The following is a 19,421-nucleotide window of genomic DNA, read 5'->3' as shown; positions in this document are numbered from 1 at the left end:
ATCATGTCCATAAAGCTGTATTACAGATCTATCAGATCTATCACTATCCTTGTGCTTCAGGGCAGTTAAACTACTTCTGCCCAGGGACACGAAGTTTTGCAAAGCATTGATGATACCTCCTCACACATAACTGAAGAATTTTAGAAACCTGAGCTTGAAAACGCTGATGATCAGTCATGTAGTTTCCATATCGGTTGCATGCCCGCTTGATTCCTTTACACTCACAGCAAAAAGAGCAGGCCAGCAGGGCTTTCTGTTCCTGGTTTAAAAACAGATGGGGGAGAGAAGTGTCTCTGTATCTTTTTTATTTTTTTTTCTCAGACCCCAACCCATCACAGAGGCATATTCTGTTGATACAGGCTTTCTCAAAGGATACTTTTTGTCCAAAATACAGTAGCTGCATGGGGCTTATCACTTATCTTATCTTAAGATGTCACAGAGCGGTTTAATGTGACTTTGAAGTCAAAATATTAGAAGTGACTCCCTGACCAGAGAGGCACAATCGTTCTCATTTCTCATTTCTCAGTTTAGGTATTTCCTTGTCCATAACTCCTAAATAACCTTGTAAACTACCAATAACCTAAACCACTCACACAACCATCTAGTGTGCAAGAAGGACTATTAATCATGAAGTAAAGATCACAGTAATGAATGCAATAGGGGACATCAGTTATACATCTTACAGCAGAAATAGCTTTAGAGACCATTCTGTGAACAACATGACATGACATAACAACATGACACTATAATCTGAGATGGGCAGCATGGACTTCTCAAATAGTGTACACCAACTAGAACATGTAAACATTTTGTTTTTCAGTAAACGTAATATAGTGTCGATTTTATTTTCGCTTGTAATTTATTGTTGTTTATTTAAATTCAATAATTATTTTTTCTTATATCCACAACGCACGTCTTCAAGCGCTAAGGTGCATTGGTCACTGTGCTACCGGGAGCTGGGACCAACTAATGTGGATCTGTGGGTTCAACTAATCCCCCACTGGGCTCATCAACTCAGCCACACAACTGGGTTCTCAAAGTTAAAACACTATTCAAACTAAGTATTTATAAACTGTAATTAAGACCAGCTTTATTTTAAACGTTTTGCATTCATTCCCTTGGGAGCAGTTCAAGTTATTTGCATTGCATAGTACACTGTATTAGACTCAGCGCATACCTTTACGAACTCAGCACAAGAGGCAATCCACAGAAAGTCTGATCATTTCTGGCCAAACCCGGTTTGAAATAATCGCTACTGATGAACAAAGTTTTTAAAGACAATTGTGTGTTCCTAGTTTGGGTTTCCGATCACTGCATAACTTATCTAAGCTAAAGTTACTTGCTTTACTTATGAGTTGTACTTATTTTTGTTAATTACCTTGTGTAAAAAAATGTCGAGTAAATCAAAGTAAATGCAATGTTGCATTTCGATCGAACCGATTTGTTAGTTACATGCTGTAGCTGAGCTCTTAATTTAATAATAGGATTAATTTGAATAGTTTTCAATTCTTTAAATGTTTCGGAGGAGATTGTATTAAAACAACTGTGCTTCGACAATCTCCAATTTTCAGTTTGCGGAAAAAAAAAAACCTTATTCGCTCAATTAAACTGGTGGGCAGGAACCGGATTGGTAAATCCTGAAAACATGAACACTGTAGTCACGTCAACCATTTTGGACTCCTAATACACCCAGTTTCCCACAATGCCCTGCGCCCCGCCCGGGCAGTATGGGATAGTGGAGGAGCTGTTGTTACGGGAGAAATGAAGAGGAGCTGGGAGCTAGGAGCGCTTGAAATGCAAGGCAATAACTCATAATTTCAAGAAATAAGCCCCCTCCCTGTCGCCCCTCCTTTTGAAACAAACAAACACTTTTGATCTGGACAAGGCTCCGGTTAGCATTTTACGGGTAATTGCGATTGTTTTGATTTCTCTTTGCAGTGGTTTGTAGTTAGGGGAAGCAGAGAAAGGCAGGCCGTAGTATAAGCCTTGAGTCCAGTCTGGGAGCATTTTGTGTTCCGTGCCCTTGTGCTGGACTGCAGAATTATTGATTGTCAAGTCTTGGGTTTTACAATACTCTTGTTTCTGTAGCGTAGTATACTTTTCGACATGTGTAGCGAGATCTGTTTGGCCTTATACCGTGTTGCATGTTTATTCACGCCGTGACCACTCGTTTGTGATCAGGCTGGAGTTACTCCACTTCACAAACCGAAGTAATTGATAGTTCGATACCGCCAGTCCTCCCTCTTGCTATGAAAGGCTGGTTAACCGTGATTAAATTGGACGATAACAACAGAGTTTTTGGCTTCTTTCACGTTCACGGTCTTTGCACAACGTGCATCTGTCTGTAGAGTCATTGACCGGATGTATTTTTCAGACAAATTAAGAAGTATTTTTTTTTTAGTAGCTGTATTTATAAACGTCTCTGAAGCACTGTCGTTTCCTAGTATAAATGGTAAATGTATAGCAATCACAAAAGAGCGAAGATATTTTTACTGGTGTAAATACACCGGGGAACTTTCACCTAAAGCATTTGTTTTTCTACGTTATTCTAGAACACAGTTAAGTGACCATGTCAGAGTAGCTACACGATTTTAATCCTCTTCTGTAAAAGCTTGGCAGAAACTAAATTTGGGTCTAATGGACCTGAGCCGTAAAAGGAAAGGTTGCCTTGTGCTCGTTAAATCCGGCCGAAACTTTGAGTTTCTTGCAAGCTCTGGTACTTTTTCACCGTGCAAATAACCTTTACTTGTTCCCTATTCAACATTTAATTTGTTAAACACCCTCATCTTAATTTATCTCATCCTGACTATTATTTTTTAATGTATTCTGCTAAGAATATGGGGGCCGGTGACATGTGTTTTTTTTTTTTGACTCTGACTCTTAATTCGTGTCTGTCTGTGTGCCAAAGTTGTAGCCGTACAGAATGTCCAAGATCAGGAGGAAGGTAACAGTGGAGAATTCTAAGACCATATCTGACAGCAGCTCTCGCCGACCCAGTGTGTTCGAGAGACTTGGGCCGAGTACTGGAAGTAATCCTGAAGTATGTATCTCTGAGCAAATTTAAAAAAAAAAACTAACAGAAAGTGATTTGCACTTCATGTTGATTTTCTTCAGATGAGCTGCAAAATGTGGTGCAGACGGAACTGGGGAAAATACAGTTTAGATTTGATTGGCAGGGGGACTCAAGTTGTTTTTATTGGCCATCGTAATAAATGATTTTACTGTTGCGTTCATTCGATGCCGCGCTTTTGGCGTGGGGTTAATTTGAAGTGGTTGACATGGATAACGACAGGGGAGGGGGAATTGCTCTGGGTGTCTGACGTCGTGCATCTTTCTGATGATGGTTTTCTTTTGTAGACACACTGTCGAAATTGGCTAAAGACCGGCAGCTGTATTTACGGGAATACGTGTCGGTTCACACATGGAACTCAGCCCCGAGGCAAAGTATACAGTGGTACGTACAGAAGGTGAGTGTATCGGGCTTTTGTGATGAATCTGCCACAGCTCAAATATACTATTGGAAACGACTCTTGCTTCTTAATATTTAAAAATTGCGCACTAAAAACAAAAGCCTCAATATTTTTTTGTTCATAGCTAGCACCGTACTTCCTCCCAGAAGCTCCCCGTTATCTCTCTGCTTTGTTTATGGTGACTGTTTTTACTTTTGATCGTAATTCTATTTAAATTCAAAATACTTCATTCACCCCCAGCCCCCCCCCCACCAAGGGGACAATTTAAGTATTTTATCCTAAACGATGTTTACAATGTAAAGTATTTGTAAACGGAGTTGCTCACTCCGGTGCCCTTTTCCGTCTCGTTTACAAGAGTCAAGCCGATCGATCTGGACAGGGAGCCTGGTTGTTGCAGGTAGGATTTAACCTCGGCCGTTCCCGTGTTGGTGACGCCACTTCTCTCTGACCCTCCAGGTCACCCGAGAGGCCCACTGGAGATCTCCGAGAGAGGATGAAGAACAAACGCCAGGAGGCAGAGCCTGATACTCAGAAAAGAAACCCCGAAGAACCCAGCTCCCCTGCCGCTCGGGTGAGTTTGTACTCGGGCCGCGTGGATTTTTCTTCTAATGTTGTTTTTTTTTAACTGTACAAAAAACGGGTATATTTGCAGGGCACACACTAGACAAGCACTTGCTCCAAGGCCTCTTTTACCCAAACAGTGAGGCTTCTTATATCGCCTTGAAATCAATTTACCGTCCGAGACCCTGGGGAAGTGCTTTTGGATTTTATCACATTAAAAAATACTCATGAAAGTTATAAATACTCATTAAAATAGTCGTGAAAGTTTTCTCATTTTATTCCTTTAAAACACTCTTGTAGACGTCATCTACCTTTCGTCACAATTGTGCAGGAGTTGTGTTAGAACTCGTCTCTGCGGGCCTTCGTTCAGCATGGGTCCGAAGCAAAGGCAAAGTACTGAGTCAGTCTGATCATCTCTGTAGAACAGGAACAACCGGATGCGCGTGTCAAAAAAATGTATCGCCCTTGACGTTTGTCACAAAGCTGATTTTCGTTCTCTGAACGACGGGCAGAGAGACTCCTCGCGAAGCCGGCACCGGGAGAAGGAAGACATTAAGATAACGAAGGAGCGCACCCCAGAGAGCGAAGACGAGCCGGCGGAGTGGGAGGCCAGTCGGGAAGGTAGAGTGGAACCGCCAGCGTGTTAGTTTAATCACGGAGAGGATAGAATACCCCAAACCCACCCCACCCACCCCCCAGAGGGCAATACTGTCTACGCATCCAGCACATAATCTGTTGGATTCCCGCGCATGAGCTGGAGCAGCTCGTACTCCGCAGACTTGGGACCGCCTTTTGCGCCCTGCTCTGAGACGGGCTTCGTTATTGCTTAATTCCAGATTCTGACAATGGGGACTACGATTATGAATTGTCTCTGGAAATGAAAAGGCAGAAGATTCAGCGAGAGTTAATGAAGCTGGAGCAAGAGAACATGGAGAAAAGAGAAGACATAGTCATCAAAAAGGAGGTATGTGTGTTCTCGGAATTCACTCGTGCGTTCATAATGTTTCCTCTCTTTGAACCTTGTTTTACTATTGAGAAATGTAAATCAGAATCATCTGTTAAACCGTTTGTGCTAATATTTTTCAGTGTTTGTTAAATAGTAAAGTGATACCTCTTAGTTGTAATATAACATATTACATATTACATAATTGTAATATAACATAAGACAGTCAAGAAGTCATCTGGTCAAGATGGCCTGTATTGCTAATCCACAGCTCAAAAAAGTGAACCGTGTGTAATAGCTGAGTGGTATTCTAAAGAATCCACTCGTGTTGAGCTACAATTCGGCAAGCATACAATTTAGAGCTGCTCTGAATATTTGTTCCTTTACACACAGGTAGCAATTAAGGTGTTCATGCGTAAACATTGTTTGTTGTACATTGCCTTTGCCAACTTCTTGTGTTTTATGATTGAATTACGGGTTGTGTTTGTTTGAAGAAATCAATTCAAAGTGCTAAAGGGTTGTTAGAGACTGGCCTGTTGTAGATTCACATGAGCAGGCAAAAGAGAAAGATGTGGGCTTTCTGCCAGGGGTTGTTAGACATCATGGGTTGCCAGACTGGTAGATGGTGCAGCCAGATTTCTTTCTTCCACCTTCATCAGCTGATTTCCTGTTGCCAGAATAGACAGTGCTCAGATTCACTGGGCAGAAGTGCCCTTCGTAATGAATACAGGATCTCAGTCAATCTGCAGTTTATGTCGCTGAGAATAAGGCATTACAGCGGCAATATAAAAAGTGATTTGGCCTCTTTGAAACTGGGGAATGATGGGTTTCAATAAATTTGGAGTGCAGACTAAAAGGCAGGGCAGTAGCTGTAAAAATGGAGTTAATATTCAGATTCCAGGCATCTGACTACAGGCATCCCAGTATTTTCAAACATTCATTCATTCAGTCATTCAGCAGTGGACCAAATGAAGTCTGTGAAGTATGAAATGAAGTATTAAGGTGAACAACTACAGGCACCCCTTGATGTAACGTGTAATTGTGGGTGTGTGTAAATGTTATTAAAAAGTAAAGTAATGTAGATTCTACTGAAGAAATGTGTAGACTACCAGAAAAATGACACTATAACATTTTTTAACAGGAACAGAACAACAAGAGCAGGAATAGCAACCTTTCAAAGGTAAGGCTATTTGTCTTCAGGCCTAGTGGTTTCCACCCTCCGCGAACAAGCTGCCTAATTAGGGAGGCCATGTGTGAAACGAGACAAGTCATTTAATGGCTCTTTTGTGTATTTTTAAAGATCTCTCCTGAGCCTATCAGTTCTAAAGGATCTCCTTCATCGAGAAAATCCAGTGGATCACCCAAACACAAAGCCAGCTCTAAAGCTGTCTCCTCCAGCAAGAAGGAGAAAAAGACCCCGGTTGTCTCCTCACCTGTATCGGATCAGGCACGGTCAGTGTTGTATGTTCAAAGAGCTGCTAAAGAGGGGTGATGTTTTTTCATACGTTGTGTTTCGAATTTCAAGTATTCCTCTAATGCTGAGAAGTGAAGGAAATCATTGATATCTGTGCACTTCTTACTGACATCTGTCTTTTACAATTGATTTGACGAATGCACATGCGATTTTGCACAGAAGCTGTGAAAAGCGCTCGAACGGATCAGTTTTCACGTGTTCCTAGGTCACCTTTTGTCTTCAGAACGAGGCCGAGCCCAATATCTGGGATGCAGGTGTTTTGATTAATGCGATGTGAGATTCTGCTGCAAAGCTGTAGGAGCAGCGTGCACCGTATCAGCATTATGGAAAGGCTGGTGCGACATGTTTCTGATGGACTCCAGAAAAACTGAGTGTTCACAACCTCTTGCTTTGCAAAGGTTTTATAGTGTGGAATTCATTGACTGTCCTCCTTTGTGTTTAATCAGGAAGAGTACTGTCATTCTTTGCACAGCAGTGTTAAATATACAGTAGAAGATATTTGTGGAAACGTTTGGTTCTGTCATTGTGGAGGACCCCCCTGCCTGCCAGGGGGTCTCTTAGCAGGTGCTCCAGCAACTCATTCTTGATGCCATTCTAGAGGGTGTTTTGGAGTTTTGAGATCTTCACATCCTTGCGCTGTTTCCTTTCAGATCATCCAAGATCATCCATGGGAAAAAGAAAGGGCCTCGCACCCCGAGCCCTCCTCCTCCAGCCCAGGAGGAGAACCCCGTCAGTAAGAAGCACAAAGGGAAACACAAGACTAAAGAAAAGGTGGAGGAGAAGCCCAAAGAGGCCAAAGATAGGGGCAGGGATGCAGAAAAGCACAAGGAGAAGAAGGAGAAACGTAGGTAAGGAAATGACATACAGACGCTGTGCAATACGGTCTGACAGCAGCCACGTCACCCTGCAGTTCAAAACTGGCAGCCCACTGAAGATCAACAGCTGTGAGCCTGGCCAGTACTGGATGGGAGACCTCCTGGGAAAGCTAAGGTTGCTGCTGGAAGAGGTGTTAGTGGGGCCAGCAGTTGGTGCTCACCCTGCGGTGTGTGTGGGTCCTAAAGCCCCAGTATAGTGACGGGGACACTATACTGTAAAAAGGGCGCCGTCCTTTGGATGAGATGTCAAACCGAGGTCCTGACTCTCTGTGGTCATTAAAAGTCCCAGGGCGATTCTCGAAAAGAGTAGGGGTGTTACCCTGGCGTCCTGGCCAAATTTCCCATTGGTCTTTATAAATCATGGCCTCCTAATAACCCCCATCTCTGAACTCTGTTCTCCACCCCACTGAGAGCTGAGGTGTGGTGAGCGTTCTGGTGCACTATGGCTGCTGTTGCATCATCCAGGTGGGGCTGCACAGTGGTGGTGGAGGGGATCCCCATTACCTGTAAAGCGCTTTTAGTGGAGTGTCCAGAAAAGCACTATATAAGTGTTTGAAATTATTATATAACAGGAATGTTATAATTACCCCCATAATCTGTGTTCAAGATATTTATGGCCATAATTCCATTATAATGCAGTTAATGGCTGTGATTTAAAGCGTTGCATGAAATGTTAGTCGCAGCGGATGTCTGGTGAGGAGAAACCTGCTGTTGGTTTTGTTCACAGTGCATTGTGGCTTGGTGTCCGTTTTGATGGCTCGGTTGCTGACTGCCGGCTAAGATGCGCCTCTTGTATTTGTGTGCGCAGGGATCGTTCGGAAAGCTCCCACAAGCCGAAGCGGTCCCTCAGCCCCGAGGCCCGCTCGGGCAGCAGCTCCTCGCCCTCCCGGGAGACCTCTCCCTCGGCCAGGAGGAAATCGGCCTCCCCCGGCGTGTCCAGACCTGCAGCTCACAAAGTTCCCCTGTCCCCATCCCACAGGTACTCCAGATCTCCTCCCCCCGCCCACTCCTGTGCCTCATCCTCGCCTTGCAGGACCGCAGTCTTTCCCCTCCGCCGTGTCTGAAGGGTGTCTTTCTCTCTGGTGTGTTCAGCAGGTCTTCCACGCCGCCTCCGCACCGCCACACCCCGACTCCCCCCCGGCACCACTCGCCCTCTTCCCACTCGGGCTCCTCGGCGCAGAGGCCCTCCCCCTCGCCCCGCCGCCGGCGCTCGGCCTCGCCCTACCCGCGCGAGCCGGCGGCCTCCCCGGCCCCGAGGCGCTCGCGCTCCCCCGCCGCGCAGCGGGCCTCCTCCCCGCCGCCGCCGCCCCCGCCGCGCCGGGCCAGCCCCGGGCGCCACCACTCCCAGGGCAGAGAGAAGGCCAGGCCGGAGAGGGAGAGGAGCCCCAGCGCCCACGACCGCCGCCACGAGCGCAGAGACGGTACGGCTCGCGGTCACGCTCTCCCCCCCCACCGCCCGCTGGGCGGAGCTGATGAGCCAAACACAGAGCCCTGCTTTGAAATCGGTCCGGTCGTGGTGAACAAACCCTCGTGGTGTTCTTGATCCACTTCAAGCTTTGTGCCGTAGCCAGGTTTTTGAAATAACTGCTCCAACCAGTGTCATTTTTGTCGTACCTCCTTAGCATGCTTGGGACAGCTATTTAGCTCTTTGCCTTGTCCAGGCACCATTCTGAAGTTTTCTTCCTGGTGTTCGCACAAGAATGAATTGTTGATCAAATTAATGTCATCATTAAAAGCCAGGAGGAGTAACGGCGCACGATGTGTGAGTGGACGTGTTGAAAGAGCGTTGCAGGATCAATTAGGATGCGCGATTCCTGTTCGGCTCCGGAAATGGGCGCAGAGGCGTTAACGTCGCCCTTCTTCCCGCTGTGTGTTTGGGCAGAGGGCCGCGGGAAGCGGGAGAAGGACTCCAGGGACGAGCGGGACTACGAGGCGGAGCAGAGCTCCTCGCGGGAGGCCCGGGAGGACCGGGAGGCCCGGGAGCGGCGGGAGGCGCGGGATCGCAGGGAGGCGCGGGACGGGCGCGAGGCGCACCGGGACGCCAAGGAGCCCCGCGCCGACGCCCGCTCCTCCCGCGACTCCCACGAGCACCGGGAGCGGGACCGCGCGGACCGCGCGGACGCGCACCGCAAGGAGGAGCCCGCGCAGGAGGAGCGGGGCTACGGCCGGGGCCACGCCAAGGAGGAGGGCGGCCGCGGAGACGCCAGGAGCGAGCCCCGCAGCGACACCCGGAGCGACACCCGCAGCGAGAGGGCGGGCCGGGGCCGGGGCCGAGGGGCGGAGCCAGCCGAGAAGGGTAAAAAGACCCGGTTTTCATCACTGCTCATGGGGGTTCCCTTAGCAGAAGCCTTTATCATGGCAGTAGTACTGTCATCTTCGTTAGAGCGTAATAGATTCCCGAAGTATTTCAACGAAACGTACGGTTTCAGTCTTCTGTTTTGATCGTTGACGTCATTCTCACCACGGCTTGTTTGTGTGCAACGTACATATTGAACGTATTGGTGCGGAACATAAACTGCTTGCTGCAGTTTCCATCAAGTCCAGATCTCTTCAAACACAAAGCTTCAGGAGGCTACTAGTGATGAAACTTTTAAGAAAACGGTCCCCCTTACGTGGTTTGGAGCCAGAACTTTGATGGTACCTGTTTTGTCCCTCATTAGAAATATGAAGTAACTGGTTGTAACTGCAGTTATTCACTTCTTGCCACCTTTAGTCCACGCGTTTGGGGGCCGAATGAGCTCTAAGACAGGGAGTGTGCGAGGAATCGTCTTTCTCTTTAAAGAAAGGCAGTCTAGTGGAAGATGAAGACTAGCCTGTGGCTTATGCAAGGACGTCATCGAGTCTTTTTCACCCATTTTAAAGCAGCCTCTCTTCTGACGTCAGGCATCCGCGGCTCGCGGGGGGCCCAGCTAGACGGCCACAGCGGCAGCGGCAGCAGTTTCCACGAGAACTGGGAGTCGCGCGGCAGCTACGCGGAGCGGGGCTCCGACAGGGGGGCGGAGCGGGAGCGCTACGAGGGCGACCGCCGGGAACAGGCCCGCGACGCGTCCTTCGACCGGCGGGGCGGTCACGCGGAGCGCGATCGCCGGGACGCCAGGGACAGAGGTGAGAGGCGTAGACCGGTCTCCGCGGTGGTCAGTTCCCACACTGTCAGGCGGGTTCTTCTTGACCTCCTTACAGGGCGTGGTTAAGCCTTTCCATTTGTTGAATCTTAAATCACCTGCTTTTGCCGAATCTGTGCTCACAAGGTTAGATTGGACACTAGGTGCAAGTGTACTTTAAACTACGTTGAACATATAACTAGTACCTGATGTTTGATTACCTCCAACACTGCCTCCAAATATTCGACTGTTCTTAGCAATCACGGCTGCAGTTTCCTTACAGCAGGGGTATGTGGAATGTTTCATGTTGCAACCCCCTAGTATAGGACTAAAGACCTCTTGTCTCCCCCTTGCATCGGTAGTGGCATGTTATGACACGGACAAAATAAGTTTCGCCAATGTGGAGACCGGTTACTTTAATATTGCAATTTGCGCATTTCGCCCAGCTTGTGGTATCCTCTTCAGAGGGTTTCCAGGTGTGGTGTCCCCATCATTCCGACTGGCAGTGTATATTAAACCAGATAACAACGAATGAGCATGATAACGACTACCTGATGTTTGATTACCTCAAACATTGCAGCCAAATATCTGATTATTCGTAGCAATCACAGCTGTTATTAGCCAAGTCTTGAGCTGCGTGCAGATGCGTGCTGTGTGCAAGCGGATTTGCCAGAAGATCCCTGGCATGCCGCGCTACATGGAGAATCCACGTAGCGGTACAGCTTCCAGGCAGATGAAGCGCCCCTCCGCGGTCACTCATGTAGCGCTTTGTCTCACCCCCCTCTGCCGTATTGGAGGACTCAGGTGTTTCGCCCGCTGCTGTGTTTCAGATCAGAGAGCCGCCTCGCCCGCCAGGCACCAGGGCCGCAGCGACGAGCCGGAGCGAGAGGACAGGAGGGACGAGCGCAGGGCCGACAGGGGGGAGGACAGGCGGGAAGACCGGGCCAGGGAGAGGGAGCGGGACCGCGAGCGGGAGAGGGAAAGGGAGCGGGAGAAGGAGAAGGAGAGGGAGAGGGAGAAGGAGCGGGAGAAGGAGAGGGAGGCGGAGCGCGAGCGAGCCAGGGAGCGGGAGAGGGAGCGCGAGAGGGACAGGGAGAGGGAGCGCGAGAGGGAGGAGAGGGAGAGGGAGAGGAAGGACAGGGAGCGCGAGAGGGAGCAGCGCGAGAGGGACAGGCAGAGAGACTGGGACGACCGAGACAAAGGAAGGGAGGAGCGACGAGACCGGCGGGACGAACAGCGAGAGGATCGCGTCGTCAGGGACGCGCATGAAGACCGGAAGCCCAGGTGAGGGTCCTCGGGGTGACCCAACGGTGTCACTCGACAACGCTAGTGTTACGTTGGACATTTACAAATCAGCGGTCTGTTTTTATAATCCAGGTGCCAGTTAAAAAAATGTAGATGCCTGATCTGACGTTTTGTGTTGTGTCGCTTGTCGTTTTTTCCCGCGGCGGTGTGCGGCGTTTAATCCTGCCTCTGTCTCTCGCCCCCTGCGCAGCCGGAAGAGGCACCGTGTGGACAGCAGCCCCAGCCCACGTCCCTCCCCTAAGAGAGCTAGAGACGCCAGCCCAGACAGTGACGGTTACAACAGCGCAGAGGAGAAAAGTAAGCCTCCTAAGCACAAGACGTACAGCACTCCACACTGACCGGTGGAGCTTGGTCTGCAGCCTCTTCTTTAAGGCAATAGATGCAGATTGTATTAAACAGTGGGAAAAGTAGAATTTAAAATCTATGTGCCTATAGTCCAAGGGGGAGTTCTGGAAACCTTACAAAGATGCTTATAAATAATTATATCAGCCAATTAAAATTGATTTTTAGTCACCAGTAGAAAAATATGTATCCTTTGGATGATGACCTCCTGGACAGTGCATTTGTATCGTTGTCATTACTAAGGCTGTTAGTTTCATTGACTCATAGTGTCCCTTTTAAATTTGCCCTGTCCCGCCAGGTGAGAAGCACAGGCTGCTGAGCCAGGTGGTGCGACCCCAGGACCCGTCTCGCTCCCCGCCGCGCCCCGCCGCCGAGGAGAAGGCCGGCCGCTGGAAGGAGGAGGACCGGAAGGCCGAGCGGAAAGACGGCACCAGGACGAGGCACGAGGAGCCCGATCTCCGAGACCGGGGGGCTGCCAGAGCAGAGCGGCAGAGGGATCACCTCCTGGACACTGGCACGGCCGGGGGCCCGGACCCCCGCAGGGGCAAGGAGCCGCTGGACCCGCCCGTGGAAGAGAGAGAGGCCGCCCACGAGGAGGGCAAGAAGAAGACCAAGTCCCAGAAGAAGGGCCTGAAGAAGAACCGCAAGGAGGAGGATGGAGGCAGCGGGACGGAGAGGTTCAACCCGGAGCCTCCGGCGCCGGCCGCCGAAGAGGCGCCGCTGCAGTCCCCCAGGAAGGGGCCCAAGAAGAAGACGGTGGAGAAGAAGCGCAAGCACTCGCGAGGCGGGGAGTCCGACATCTCGGAAGAGGAGGCGGCCCAGCCGCCGAGCAAGAAGAAGCGGGGCCCGAGGACGCCGCCCCTGCTGGGGCCGTCCGCCGTCAAGGACGGCTACCCTGCCCAGGCTCCCGAGAAGACTCCTGCCCCGGGGGCCTGCCCGCCCCACAAGGCCGACGCCACCTTCAGCGACTGGTCCGACGAAGACGTCCCCGAGCGGGCCGACATGGTCTCGCTGCCTCCTGTCGAGAGAGAGCGAGCCCCGCCGGAGGCTCCCAAGAAGGGACTGAAGGGCAAAGAGAGAGCAGAACCTCCGATCGCTCCTCTGTTGGCTCAAGAGCCGCCCTCTCTGCTGCAGCAGCCCCCGATTACCCTGCAGCCCCTGATGCCCCAGCACCTCCTGCGCAAAGTCCCGGAGCAGAAGCGCAGCAACAGCCAGTGCAGCAACCAGAGCCGCGCGTCCTCGCGCCACCTCAGGTCTCCCTCCAGCGAGTCGACGCACCGCGGCGGGGAGGACCACGGCGTCCGCAGGAGGAGGCTCCAGGGGGGCTCACGCGACCGGGACAGAGACCGCGACAGGGACAAGGGCTCTGCCGTGGAGCTGCCCGTAGAGAGGAAATCCCGCATCGATCAGCTGAAGCGCGGGGAGCCCAGCCGCAGCACGTCGTCGGGTAAGACCAGCGGAGAGCTCCTCTGAACCGCCCGGGGGTGGTGGTGCGGTGTTTGTTTTGCACATCAACACGTTTGTCTTTTCCCGAAATTGACTACCGTAACACTCTGCTTGCTGGAGTTTCTATTGCGATTCTACAAATTCTACAAATTGCGACTTGCAGAATCTTTTGCAAGACGCTAGGTTTAAGAGCACTGCGGTATTACCGAAATCTAGGCAATATCATTTGATGTTTTTTGTAACCCAATGCATGTTCTTCCCATATTCATTAAAGTTTCTCTGGGTGTGCTGGTTTCTTCCCTCCTTGCAAAGACACTCAGTTGTCTCTTCAGTTTTCCTTACGGAGACCAGTCTGTGCCCCACAATAGACTGGCAGCCCCTGTTTTTCCGGAATAATTTTAGGATTGCTGCAAGCCGTGCCTAGGAGAAGTGGGATCCTGATCACGGATGGATGATATAGAGCGAGGATGATGCAGCTCGCATCTTCTTTGACAGTGTTGCTAATTGTTCACAACTTCCATGTCATCCACTTTCAAAGAGCCGAATGGACTAAAAATGATTTCAGGAGTCTGTGTATTTTTTTTTTTTAACAGGAGGGTTGTTTTGTTTCTTTCTCCCCAGACCGCCAGGATTCCCGGAGCCACAGCTCGCGCCGGAGTTCCCCGGAGTCGGAGCGCCAGGCTCGTTCCCGAGCGGGGTCCTATGACAGCAGGGAGCGGGAGAGGGACCGGGAGCCGTTTGACAGGGACAGGGAGCGCAAGGACGGCCGGGACTGGGGCCGCGGCAGGGAGCCCGTCCGGAGCCGGGAGCCGAGGAAGAGGGACGCTGACCCCGAGAGAGAGAGGCACCCGCCCGAGGCCCACGAGAGAGACCGGGACCGCGAGAGGCTCCTGGAGGCCCCTGCGCACAGCGAGATGAAAAGGACTGAGCCAAAGCCGGAGAGGGACTTGGAGCCCGTGCCGCGGGAGAGCATGACCTCTGAGGCAGTCAGGCCGGAAAAGACTTTGGACACCCTGCGTGTCACGGAGGACGTGCAGGAAACGGAGAAGCCGGACAGCGTAGATGGTAGAGTCACTGAAATACAGAGGGGTTTGGCTTAGGAAAGAGGATTGAGGAAACATCTCTCCCCAGATTCTTGCCTTTTATTAAAGAAATATTACCCGTGATTTCAGACACTAAATAGCACTAAATAATTCTGCTTTACAACGGTATTATGTGTAGCTTTGTCTTTCACATTTCCTTGTGTTCACTCAAAGACATGAGCTGCATCGGTCATTAAATACTGCCTTAAAATGTTTCAGAAAATAATTAGATCTGCAATCCATGAAGCATTCCTAAAGCAGTGTGTAATCATCCTTGTCTAAGCACCTTGATCTGCATTAATATCGATTAGGGGCGTCAATGTGAATTGCAGAGTCAAATGATGGTTGTAGCCTTCAGCTTCTGGCAACAGAAGTGTGGAACCCCGATTCCTTTGTCTGGTGCCGGTGTTGATGCGTGTGGATGTCCTGATTGTGCCTTATCATTGACATTCCGAATCGGCATTGTACTGTTTCAAAAGTGCACTTACGGCGTTTTTGCTGTGCTTCAAGTTGATTCAACCCCTAACACGCGATCTAGCTCATAACAATGGCATCTCTGCACAGTTCCCACACACAATCCAAATTCATGAATATTGAACTACCAATTTAAGGAATTTGTGACATTTTGCTGGGATACTTTTCTTTGTCCCCTGTTTTCACTTGGAAGGCATTTGTAGGCGATACCTAAAATGTACGCATGTACAACACATATGTTGAGACACTTCGCCTATTTGGCATCTGATTTTTATTTGCATTTTGTTTAGATTTACCTTTATTCATTTGGCAGATGCTTATATCAGAAGCACCTTAGATATGAAATGCTTGGTTGGGGCAGATGTAACTCTTCACAAGCCTCGTGCTGTCACAGCTGTCCCACGGTGAAGGTGCTTTTGTGACCCTTCATGCGTCTTCCTGTAGGTGAGGATGATGGGAAAGCAGATGAAGTGCAGTCCATGGTGTCAGGCGGCGAGGAGTATGAGCCCATCAGCGATGATGAGCTGGACGAGATACTGGCCGACAGCGCACAGAAGAAAGAAGACCATCAGGATGAAGAAAATATGCCAGGTATTGCTGGAGACGGATAACCTTCATAATTAAAAGGATCTTTATATAGCATTTTTCTAAGATGCTTACTGCTTAAATTACATTCAGTGCCTGGTGATGTACCAGCAACCATCATCGGCACAGTTCACTTTTATAACTAGCCTTTAATTCTGTATTCAAGAGCCTTGCCTCTAAAACTAAAGTTCTGCAAGATCCACCATGAAAGGTCCTTTATAAAGAGATCAGGATTTATGTTCTAGCAGAGCAGTTTTCAGTGCTTTTCCTCTTGCCCATGCTTTTAAAGAAGGCTCGGGTGTGTGCTCCCGTAAAAAATGAACGGCTTTGGAATATTTTGCACAATTGCCTTGGCCTATTAAGTCTTTTTGGGGGGGGGGCAGAATATCATTGACTAAGTAGGTAATGTTAGTAAGGGTGAAGGAGACAGACTTCCCTTCCTGTGGCGGACTGCCGTGCACAGAGCTGAAAGCGGTGTGGGCCGTGTTGCAGATCCTCTGGATGTGATTGACGTGGATTGGTCCAGCCTGATGCCTAAGCAGAAGAAGGAGTCCCGGGAGGCCGGAGCAGCTCTGCTGAAGTTCACTCCGGGGGCGGTGCTCCTGAGGACGGGCATCTCCAAGCGCCTGGCTGGAGCCGACCTCTTCTCCCGAGTCAAGGACGTCTGCAGCGGGGAGCTGGAGGACCCCAAGGGTATGTCCTGTAGGTTGCTCAGCTGGTCCTGCATTACAGTACAATTCACCACCCACATCCCTCCGCCCTGCAGTTACAGGGCCCTGCATGTTTTGTGGAATTTACTCGGCATAGAAATTGTTAAAGCGGGTAAAGGACCGTGTTAGCTTTTAATTGAGTCTTAGTAAGGCAATCCACCAGTCATATTTCCTACTAAAACAATGGAGCTGCTGATGTGAACAGGACAACCGCTGTATCAGTTCGTTTAAAAGGGATGCAGCTCGTGCTGTTCTGTTAATGACTGTTTGGGGCATGACGGAACATTTGTTTTTTTTTAATTGCATATAATTATTTCATGAAGATTTATGGAAAGATAAGTTTAAGCGGGGGGGAGTGTTTTTAAAATGTAGCCCGGGGGGGAGGATTTCTTCCTATAAAGGGCTGTGGGAACGTACAAGTTAGCTGTTGAATCCGCTAGTCTGGCTTCTTTCAAGAAGCAGCTGGCTGAGGTCCTTGGATCCCCGCTGTCAAGCTGTGGGGGTGAGGTGGACTGAATGGCCTCCTGTTGTTTTCAACTGTTCTTTTATTCTAAAAAGAACTGAAGATTATTTTTTTTAATTAAGAGCAGAATATTCTTGGAAAACGAAATATTTTAAAGGCAGCTGTTGATTACAGTGTATTTGAATTTGCCTTACTTTTGAACTGCAGACGGCTGAGCACACTTTTTATTCAGTCTCGCTGTTGAGGTAGTTCTCAGGGTGTGAACCACATGCACAAGTGAGCTGTCCAGGTGCCATTTAGAAAAGGGTTATCTGTCAGTGTAAATGCTTTCCCTTCAGCATGGGTCTGAGCAGTGTCCCCTTTCCCCAGATGCTGATAAGCTGTTCGAACACGAGCTGGGAGCCCTGAACATGGCTGCTCTGAACCGGAGAGAGGAGAGAGCGGGCCTGCTGAGTAACCTGGGGCCGTGCTGCAAGGCCCTCTGCTCGCGGAGAGACATCGCCATCCGCAAACAGCTGCTGAAGAACGACAAGGTGAGCACTTACAGTGCGCCGAAGGCGTCCTGATTCACTGATCTCGGAAGTCAGGTGGTTGATTTTCTGTACTCTGTTTTGATTTACGTGGATGTGCTAGGTAAGCATTTTTTTTAAGCACACCATCATTAGTGAGACTTGATTGGGCTCAGGTTGAGAAGGTTGATTTAACCGACTGAATGTCAAGCCTGGCGAGGGTACAGAAAGACGTGTGGGACACAGACCCGTCAAAAGTGTGATGCCTTTGTTAAACGTTTACCGACGTACACTTTATCCATGACATTCTCTGAAATTGAAAAGTAACTCCACTTCCCTTCTGTTTAATTCCACAGGGAGCAACAAAACAGGTGTACGCCAGTGCTCAAGTGGTGGACAATGAATTGCTACAGCTGAGTATCCGCTTGTTCAAGAGAAAGACAGCGGGTCAGCCCCAGAACCAGGAAAAGACTGAAAGCAGCACACTTTCTCCGCCAAGCGCACAACCTGAAGTGTGCGTAACTTAAGTTTACAGTCCCTCACTTTGGAAAGACTTCATAGAGACTGGTAATTGCTAGCCTATGGGGGAAGTCCTGTGCGTTGCACTGAATTTGTAATAATGTTTCAGCAAATCATTTTTAGAGCAGTGTACGGAAAATGCTTTTTTTGTTCTGCCATTTTGTTCTTTTTAACATACTGTACTAAAATTTAATTTTGTGCATTGGTTATTAAACAGACCATTAGATTTTGTTGCTCTTTGGAGAGAGATGTACAGTTTCTTTATGATGTAGTTTTACTACATGAAAGAATCAGATTTCAGATCAGATCAGGATCACTTCCTGAGATAACAGATGTGGGACCTGTAATACTTAACCCTGGTCCTGGGGGACCCATATCTTGTTATTTTTGTCCCTGACAAGTAGTTAATTAGAGGCTAATAGATGTAAGTCTTTATCTGAGATAAACTTTTAAACTTGCTTTGAGCTCTTACAAAACTGAATGTGTCATATATTTGTATCAATTCTGTACCGTTTTCCAGATTTCAGAACTGCCCTTGTTAAGATATTAGTGTTACTTCAATTGTCAAATTGGACCTCTGTAGAAGGATAGAAATACACTGGCCATATCTGATTAATTGCCACTCCTCCATTTCTGTTCATCATAAATTACTCATTACCTGTTATGATACAGGAGTCCAAAATGTTCAGGTGAAGAGAATTTGAATAAAGTTTCAAGAGCTTAGGCATCTAGAACGATACAGTTGTTACTGGGTATTTTTTAAAGCAAGGAACAGATAGACAAGTCTAAACAAGTAGTATTGTCTAAACCAGAGAATACCAGGTCATGAAATGAAACCCAGCTGAACTAAGGGTCTCCCAGTACCAGCACTACAAACATTCTGCCGATTTTACCAATCTTAAGGTTACTAATAGCAAGGAATGCACAAACATGTATGAATAATTTAGTGAGAAGCTAGAACAGCAGAGCCTTGTTTACGTGGATACAGGTTTTTAGTGAAACTCTGCTTGTACCCTAAACACTATCACTATTGGCTCAATTCAACCCATTTACCAGGCTCTTCCAGCCATTTAGGTGCAATTTGCTCAGAGGGAGGTTTCCTGCAGTAGCTCACTTCGGTTTTCCTGATGGAACTGAAATGTGAGACTTTCATATCTCTACTGTAACTGACATTTTTTTCTTAGATTAAACTCAAGGCTCAGATCTATGTGTATTTTTATACTAAGTTGAATTCATATTGCTCTTGAAAGGTTTTTTTTTTAATGGACTGTACCATCTAAGTATCATTTGGTGTCTAATTTACAATAACATTTCCTTCTGAAGCAAAATTCTTGGTTGCCACATCATCACTATGTCTACTCTGCATAACATTATGGTGGAAGGTGTATTCAACAACTGGTGAAAATACAGAAGCATGTAGACACGTCAGCAAAATATAGGACTGAAAAGTGAGTCAGTCTCTGGGCTCTAGGACAAGTGTTTAACATTAGCTGTAAACTTTGCTTGAGGACAAGCTCTGTTTTTTTTTCTCATCGCTTAATGAAAATTTCAGATTTCCTATT

At 48.4% G+C, this 19,421-nt stretch overlaps 1 protein-coding gene across 9 annotated transcripts; it reads left to right on the top strand.

Annotated features, from left to right (window-relative positions):
• Nucleotides 1-1,712: 1,712 nt before the first annotated feature.
• zc3h13 (zinc finger CCCH-type containing 13) lies at nt 1,713-19,062 on the top strand. 9 transcript variants are annotated; one of them, XM_088646203.1, is made up of 21 exons: nt 1,713-1,906; nt 2,909-3,040; nt 3,358-3,467; nt 3,927-4,041; nt 4,544-4,652; nt 4,868-4,995; nt 6,116-6,154; nt 6,275-6,426; nt 7,099-7,296; nt 8,132-8,302; nt 8,419-8,744; nt 9,206-9,619; nt 10,207-10,428; nt 11,255-11,708; nt 11,920-12,026; nt 12,370-13,518; nt 14,139-14,582; nt 15,518-15,664; nt 16,151-16,351; nt 17,201-17,364; nt 17,697-19,062. In XM_088646203.1, the coding sequence occupies exons 2-21, from the start codon at nt 2,924-2,926 to the stop codon at nt 17,865-17,867; spliced, it is 4,938 nt and encodes a 1,645-aa protein (XP_088502329.1). In that variant the 5' UTR covers nt 1,713-1,906; nt 2,909-2,923; the 3' UTR covers nt 17,868-19,062. The 9 variants fall into 9 exon arrangements, with proteins under 9 accessions (XP_088502329.1, XP_088502312.1, XP_088502321.1 ...); XM_088646186.1 differs by having other exon boundaries at nt 10,186-10,428; XM_088646195.1 differs by having other exon boundaries at nt 8,416-8,744.
• The last annotated feature ends 359 nt before the right edge of the window (nt 19,063-19,421 follow it).

The sequence above is a fragment of the Lepisosteus platostomus genome, chromosome 2 (genome assembly GCF_059453375.1).
Source record: "Lepisosteus platostomus isolate fLepPlt1 chromosome 2, fLepPlt1.hap1, whole genome shotgun sequence".
NCBI classification, from domain to species: domain Eukaryota; kingdom Metazoa; phylum Chordata; class Actinopteri; order Semionotiformes; family Lepisosteidae; genus Lepisosteus; species Lepisosteus platostomus.
The sequence above is the reverse complement of the archived record's forward strand: the minus strand, read 5'-3'. Positions and strand labels throughout refer to the sequence as shown.